The 8,114-nt window shown below is 39.7% G+C and overlaps 1 protein-coding gene across 1 annotated transcript in view; it reads right to left on the bottom strand.

Moving 5' to 3' along the window:
• Positions 1 to 492: 492 nt before the first annotated feature.
• The window catches only part of HAT1 (histone acetyltransferase 1), a 49,379-nt gene continuing 41,757 nt past the window's right edge, over positions 493 to 8,114 (bottom strand). Inside the window, exons 9-11 of the mRNA XM_004577064.4 lie at positions 7,063 to 7,214; positions 3,301 to 3,417; positions 493 to 1,101 (exon numbers count right to left, since the gene is read on the bottom strand). Of these exons, the coding sequence (XP_004577121.1) occupies positions 934 to 1,101; positions 3,301 to 3,417; positions 7,063 to 7,214 (437 nt within the window). The 3' untranslated portion in view covers positions 493 to 933. The remainder of the gene's footprint in view (positions 1,102 to 3,300; positions 3,418 to 7,062; positions 7,215 to 8,114) is intronic.

The following is an 8,114-nucleotide window of genomic DNA, read 5'->3' as shown; positions in this document are numbered from 1 at the left end:
CTTGTGGTCTGGCTTCCCATCCAGCTCTGCTTGTGGCCTGCAAAGGCAGTCAAGGATGGCCCAAAGCCTTGGGACCCTGCACCCAAATGGGAGACCTGAAGCAGCTCTGGCAGTTGCGATCACTTGGGGAGTGAATCAATGGATGAAGATTTTCCTCTGTCTCTCCTCCTCTTTCTATATCTGAGCTTCAACTTACATCCTGTTCTTGATACTATGTGAAATTTACACACATTTTACACAATATATTTCAATAATAGTGTGGTAAAATAAGACTTTTAGAAACTGATTTCTACATTATTATTTATAAAATGCTTGTGGTGGCTTCTGTTTTCTTCAGTTAATACCACACATTTAGGTTTTAGGCTGTATCTGGTTTCCTTTATCCCTCTTATCTACATAACCAAACAAGCAGTCAGTAAGGTAGGAGTTTATTAAAAAAAAAAAAAAAACCTATATGAGGAACATTTTCTATTTAGCAAAATATATGAAAAGTAAGATTATTAGGATAACTTTATTTAACGAAGTATGTTTTAAAAGTGTCAGGTATAAAAATCTTAGAAACAAATTCTGGAAGGTATGGTATTAACAGCTTAAAATCAGATTTTGAACAAGACCAAAACAGCTTATCATGAATATTTAAGAATCTTCGCAGGCATTAACATCATAGCTAAGTGTTTATTGTACTGCTTAAGAGAAGCAGCTGCAGTGGTATTTCAGAAGCTATATCTTTTTTCGTAAGTGTAATATATGCTCATAAACTCTAGACAGTACTTTAAAATATACAATCTCTCCAAAAGAAAATATTCAACTAAAGATAGACAACTTTTAATGTAAGTAAAATGTTATAAGATTTTAAAATTAAAGTCATCATCAGATTTTTCACAGCACAATGTACAGAAATTTGGAAGTTTTCTGTACGGAGTAGCACAATTTCTATTCCTGAGCAAGCCGCTCGATAACACGTCGGTAATCTTCCACCAGTTCCTGAAAGCTTTCCTCCAGCTGTTCATGTTGCATACTTATTTCAATTTGGTTCATCTGGTTTGTCAGTTCTTCTGGCCTGAGACATTTTCTCATCTTAGCAAGATCTCTCTGCTTTTTCTAAACAGCAAACACAATTACTTGTTAGGCTAAGAGAGCAAATATATGTATTTATAACTTTATACTCCAATGTTAAAAAATAAGAGCAAGAGAAATACGGTCAAACTTGTACCATACAAACCCCTTCCTCCCAAGCCCAAGAAGCCTAAACACAATGTTCAGCAGGAATGGCAAGCCCTCTAAAGCCAGACACTGGTTCAAATGATGCTGGGATAAATAACTAGTATCTCCTCCAAAGCTCGGTCAAGAATTCTGTCCTGTGTAAACACTTAAAACATTTCTTTTTATTTTTGATGATTTTTACACAGTTGATGAGGATACGAAGGGTCAAGGGTTAGAGGAAAGTAGGTGAGACTTTTATTTACATTCTTTTTTCCTTCCTGTTCAAAACATTTTAATAAGCCAGACACATTAACTTTAGAAAGGGAACCAACATTAAGTGCCATCGTTTTTTAATTCAAATCTGACATTTTCTTGCCACTGTGCTCATTTCCATGTTGCCTATCCTTGAGAAGTATTTATGGACTACACGATAACTAACTCTTCAGAACTACTGGTAACTAAAAAATGGTCATATTTAAAAATATGACAACTAGTATTCAGTGAACCTTAGTACTAAGTTCTAGGTAAGATATACATATATATTTAACTCTGTGTATGTGTGGGTGATGGACAAAGAGAAGGTGAAGGTTCTTTCAAAGATTCATTTCTTAAAGCCCTGCACCTGGCCTGGGCTGATCTACTTGCAAGGTAGAGTGACAGAAAGCAAGACACAGAAAGAGATTTTCCATCTGCTGGTTTACTCCAAATGCCCACACTATGGGTTGGGATTGGGTCAAGCTGAGCCATGATCCTGGAATTCCATCTAGGTTTCTCACATGCTTGGCATCTGAGCCATCGTTTGCTGCTTCCTAGGCACATTAGAAAGTAAAGCAGCCAGGATACAACTAGCACTCCACTATGGTACGTAGGCATCCCAACTGGTGGCTTAACCTACTATGCCACAACACCAGCCTCTGACAGTTTCTGAGAAGACCATTATAATAATTATATATGAGTGTATCATTATATAATCATAATGATCAGTTATTCATTATTTTACTTTCTTGAATTTTAAGACCGATTCGGTCACTTCTGTTAGAAGCAACTGGGTTATACACGACCACAGGTACAGTGCACATTAATGTTACCATCACGTGTTCAGATATTCAGCAATTCCTTGTTCAACAGATTAATACATATTCTAATCAGCTCACTGTTCAGCTGTGACTATATATAGCAAATTCTCATTCATGCAAATTGATAACAGTGATGAAACTGGTTTAAAACCAAACCACCTCTAGGAGGGCCAATTTCTGCATTTAAAGGTAGAAACTACAAGAGAAGTCGTGATGGGGTGCAGCCATTGATTGCTCCTACCCACTGGTCAGGTTAACTGACAGCGGACAGGGCACGGTTCTGTACTCCGTCGCCCTTCCTACCTGCTCTTGAGCAAAAGGCACCCTGCCCCTCCATCCTTCTGCACCATTCAGAACAATTAACAGCACAGTAACTCCTTTCCTGGCTGAAACTGTATTGCGTGGCTCTCAATCTGATTGGAGGATGAGAGCTTAATAACTCCTGACCTTCACCACCCAGCGTAGTGGCTCCGGGAGTGCAGCAGGGGCTGCTGTCACCATGCTGGGGCAATAAAGACTCCTCCTAACATCCTACACTCAGCTCCAGTATGATCTCATTCCGTAACAAAGTAGGGGAAAGGTGAAGAAATAATGTTTCTCCCCGTCCCCCAAAGGGGTAAACAATATAATCAGTCGTATTTTCACCTGTGGTAAAGTACAGAGCTTGTAAATGACAAGGTTATTTTTAAGAAGAGAAAAAGGGAAAGAGTATATGACAGATGGGAAGATATGAAACTTGGGAGAAATAAACAAGACCATTTGTGAGGGAAGAGTCTGGGTGTTTAGATTTTTTACAAGACACACAAAAACCTAACCATGATAGATTATTCTTGGCATTAATTTTAACGCAAATAAAGACTATTCATAATTTACAATGGCAAAAAATTTTTTTAGCTAGAAGGATATTTTCAGTTTTGTATAAGTTGATTCGGTAAAATGATTTGGACTCTCCCACATACTACCAGTTGCCAGCTCATGTTTTAAACAATGACAGATACAATGGTAAGCTTTAAAATCCTACCTTATATGGGCTAATTAGTCTTCTTTTAATGTCCAATCTATAGCTCCTGTATTGTTCAGCATCACTCATATCAGTCACAAGGAGTCGAAGAATTTCATATACTCGTCTAGCATGTTGCTGTAAAACAAAGAAAATCTGAACATTTTCAAATTTAAAAAGGTGATTTTTCCCAAAGAATACAGGGCACGGTTATTATCTGCCACAGGCAAGGAATTGTACTAGATACTAGAAGAAAAGCAATAAAGGAGCTAGCAGTATAGGGAGTAACACAAATCAATGAGGTGTGGCTGATTTAATGATAGAGACATTAATGAGTTCTACAGTGGCACAGCCTGTGAATATGGGGACTATTCAGGGAATAAAACCCAAGCTAACTACTGAGAGGAGGAAAGAATGTCATTCTGGAAAGTGGTGAGGGTGTGGTGTCTACATGTGATTGTACATGCATACATACATGCACATTTACCAGATAGCTTGATGTTGTGAAAAATAATAAAAAATGATCAATCAAATCTTGAACCCTTATTTACCCCAGTAGTTGACAGTTTTGAAATGGGACAGCGATGATTACAAATTTAAATTTTAAGTAAGTCATTCCTGTAAGTACATAGAAATGTTAGCAAAAGAAGGGCAGAGACTAAATCAAGCCACAGGCCAGCATTGTAGCAGAATGGCTAAGGCCACCACCTGTGACAACAGGCATCCCACCTGGTGCTAGTATGTGAGCCAGCTGCTCCCTTCCAACCCAGTTCTCTGCTAGTGGCCTGGGAGAGACCGCAGAAGATGGCCCAGGTACCTGGGACCCTGCCACACTCACAGGAGACCCAGATGAGGCTTCTGGCTCCTGACTTCGGCCTGGCTTGGCTGGCATTTGCCATTGTGGCGACCTAAGGAGTGAATCAACAGATGGAAGATTTGAGTCTCTCCCTGCCTCTAACTCGCTTTCAAATAAATAATTAATTTGAAGGTAGGCAGGCAGGCAAAAAGGAAGACAGAAAGAAACTATTAAACCAGACAAAAAAATGAAGGCATGAGCAATTTAAGTAAAAATATTTAAAAGGGCATGGATTCTGGGGGAAAAAATGACTAGAAGAGACTGTAACTGACAGTTCTTAAAGCCATAAGGGCTTATAAGGAACAGAACACATAAATCTTAAGGATAAGAGAAGAGTTAAAATCATCAGGTTTATGGTTATGATCACCTGAGGAAAGCACAGTGACACAGGTGAAAGGTTAAAGGGCACAGAGAAGACAAAAATGGCTAAAAGGTATCAGGGCAATCAACGTTTTGTTGTCACTCAGCCGTAAGTTTTCCAAGTTTTCTTCTAGTTGTGTTAACTTTAAAATTTATTTGGGCTGGGTAGAATGCTATGAGTAGATTGGAAAAAAATAGTTTTTGAACGAAGAGAGATACAAACCTAAAGAAAATGAAAATGAGTATCATTTGGCCAGGCAAATTTGGATAAAAGGGATAGTATATGTAAAGGGACACAGAGAAAGTACAGCAGCTGGGAAATGCGTAAGTAATGCCAGGGCTTGTAGGAAAATGGGAGGAAACCAAAGCTAGCAGGGTAGGCATGATCTAATTATTATTACTGTTTAAAATAAATATATCTTGCTTTCAATTTCCATGACTTTTGAAATTTTTTATTTCAAAGGCAGAATAACAGAGAGAACAGAGACAGATCTTCCGCCCACCAACTCACTCCCCAGTTGACTACACAAATCCCCAAGGCTGGGCCAGGCTGAAGCCAGGAACTTTGTCAAGTCTCCCACATGGCTGTAGGGACTCAAACACTTGGCCTGTGCTCTGCTGGCTTCCCAGGTTCACCACCAGAGAACTGGATTAGAAGAGGAGCAGTGGGGACTTGAATCCAGCCTCAGGATATAGATTATGATGGGTTCTGTGTCCCTTATTTATTAGGATCCTGAATTGCCCTAATTATTTAAAAAAAAAAAAGACACGTCATACTATTTGCATGCAATAACCTACACATATTTAAGTTCTTACTTGAATTTTATTTAGATACACAGAAACAGAGAGGACTGGTTAAATAGATGAAGAGATGGAAAAAGGAGGCAAGAAAAGGCAAGGCTACTCCTGTCCCTGGCTCACTTCCCCAAATGCCCACAGCAGTCGCCAGTGGGGACCAAAGCCAGAAGCCAAAAACTATAGATTGGCCAGGTGGACAGCAGAAACCAATCACCACTGCTCTCAAGGCTCTGCATTAACAGGAGCAGGAGTTACAAGTGGAAGTACACTAAACCAAGAATTCTGACATAAGATTCACGTGTCTTAACTGTTAGGCAAATGCCTGCCACTTACATAAATGAGTTAATTTAAATATTCTATAAATAGCTGTATATCAGTACAGATGCAGTCTTGTGCCCTGAATACTTCAGGTCTGTCGTTACTTGAGTCATGGATGTAGAACCCCACAGCTACAAAGGGCCTACTATTCTGTTAAGACATATGTTTTATTCTGAACTGAGGAAACCATTAAGGTTGCAGTTCAAACTGAGTAGTTTGCTGGAGTTTTGGCACTTAAAGGGAAAATCTGTATTAGAGATTTAGATGAAACCTCACAGGGAAAATAATAAAGAGAAGAAACAAGAGTTGAATAAAGAACTCTAGGGAAGATACATTTAAGAGCAAGCATGTAGAAGTATGTGAAAGTGAACTAAGAAACGATCTCTGTGCCTAATTGTCGTCTTGCCCCAGAAGCTAAAGTGGGCAGTCCATCAAGTACTAAGTGCTCATCTTTAACACGGGAAATCCTTTCTTTACATGCACTGCCATAATCCAAGCTTTACTCACCAATGCTGTCTGCAGGGGTGTTGTACAAAAACAACATTGTTTTATCCATCTTTGTTCTGCCTATTACTTCTATTTTTTTTTTAAGTTTACTTTTATTGTAAAGTCAGATTTACAGAGAGGAGGAGAGACAGAGAAGATCTTTCTGTTGATTCACTCTCCAAGTGAGCCGCAATGGCCAGAGCTGAGCCAATCCGAAGCCAGGAGCCCAAAGCCTCTTCCAGGTCTCCCATACGGGTGCAGGGTCCCAAGGCTTTGGGCCGTCCTCCACTGCTTTCCCAGGCCACAAGCAGGGAGCTGGATGGGAAGCGGGGCCTCCAGGATTAGAACCAGTGCCCATATGGGATACCGGCACATGCAACGTGAGGACGTTAGCCATTAGGCTACCGCACCGGGCCCTCTACCTGTTACTTTTAATGTAGCCATAAAATCTATTATTTTCCCAGGAGGAACCTGAGCCCCAAAGAGGTAAACTAAATTAGTTTAAAACGAACTCTCTAGCTTCAAAGACTATACTTTTCTACTACTACTTCCCATACTTTTTAAGGTTTACTTTATTTGCAAGGTAGAGTTACACAGAGCAGAAGGTCAAAGAAAGAGAGAATCTTCCATCTGCTGGTTCACAGCTGCAATGGCTAGGGGCCTGGCCAGGTTGAAGTCAGGAGCCACAAGCTTATTCCAGGTTTATCACATAGATGCAGGGGCCCAAATACTTGGGCAGGTTGCCCTCCACTGCTTTCCCAGGAATATTAGCAGGAAGCTGGAGTGGCAATAGAGCCACCAAGACTCAAATGGGTGCCTATGTGGGAAGTGGCAGCCTAACCAGTCACACCACAGCACCAGTCCCCTTCATGTCATATATACTCTTAATGTTCTTACGATGTTGTAGTTACGTACTTTAAGGAAAAAAAAATTGTCCCTATCTTTTTCCCACAAGATAAAAATACCTTATTTATTTTGAACTTCTGTTGTGCCTCTATAGCCATATCTTCACTGAATCCTTGCATTAATTTTTCCCGGGAAAAACATGGCAAATCTTGACAAAGCTTCACAAGCACAAAATCTCGTAATTTTACATAGCTTCTGGATGGATCTTCCGCTGAAGAAATAAAGCAGAATAACATATCCTTTACACAATTACTTCATAATTTGCAAACTCAAGAGTACATGTTGGCTAAAACTGCAAATATTCTTTTTCCCCCCAAGATTTATTTTTATTGGAGAAAGAGGTTTACAGAGAAGGAGATACAGAAAGAAAGATCTTCCACTTGTTGGTTCACTCCCCAACTGGCCGCATAGACCGAAGATGGGCTGATGCGAAGCCAGGAGCCAGGAGCTTCCTCTGGGTCACCCATGTTGGTGCAGGGTCCCCAGGCTTTGGGCCATCCTCAACTGCTTTCCCAGGCCACAAACAGGGAGCTGGAAGGAAGTGGAACAGCCAGGACATGAACCTGCATACTGAAATGCAAATATTCATGCAAGAAAATTACAATATGAAAATATTAAACCCCATAAAAATAGAACTATTAGATTTGCAAGTAAAATTATTTGTGAGGCTTCTGTAAAAATATTTAACTTTTGCAATACAGCAACAAATTTCAAATTTAAAACTTTTTAGTTGGCATATTATCACATGCATCTTAGTTTTATTTAAATGAAAATCTCTACAGATAAAATTCAAGTTTGGATAAGCAATTCCAATTGCAAGAATTTTTTTTTAAAGACTTAGAGCTCCAAAGCTCAATTTTAAATACCTTACTTTAGTCCAATGATCTTTAGTCTGCAATATTTGTTATTCAACTTAAAATAATCTTCCTTTTATAAAAACAAACCTTTGGGGGGGGGGGGCTGGCATTGTGATGTAGTGTGTTAAACTGCTACAGAGAAGCCAGCATTCCGCTTGGGTGCCAGTTGGGTCCTGGCTGCTCTACTTCCAACCCAGCTCCCTGCTTATGTGCCTAGGAAAGCAGTGGAAAAGAAACTGAGTGTGTGCGTCCCT

Source organism: Ochotona princeps, chromosome 5, assembly GCF_030435755.1.
Source record: "Ochotona princeps isolate mOchPri1 chromosome 5, mOchPri1.hap1, whole genome shotgun sequence".
Lineage (NCBI taxonomy): Eukaryota > Metazoa > Chordata > Mammalia > Lagomorpha > Ochotonidae > Ochotona > Ochotona princeps.
The sequence above is the reverse complement of the archived record's forward strand: the minus strand, read 5'-3'. Positions and strand labels throughout refer to the sequence as shown.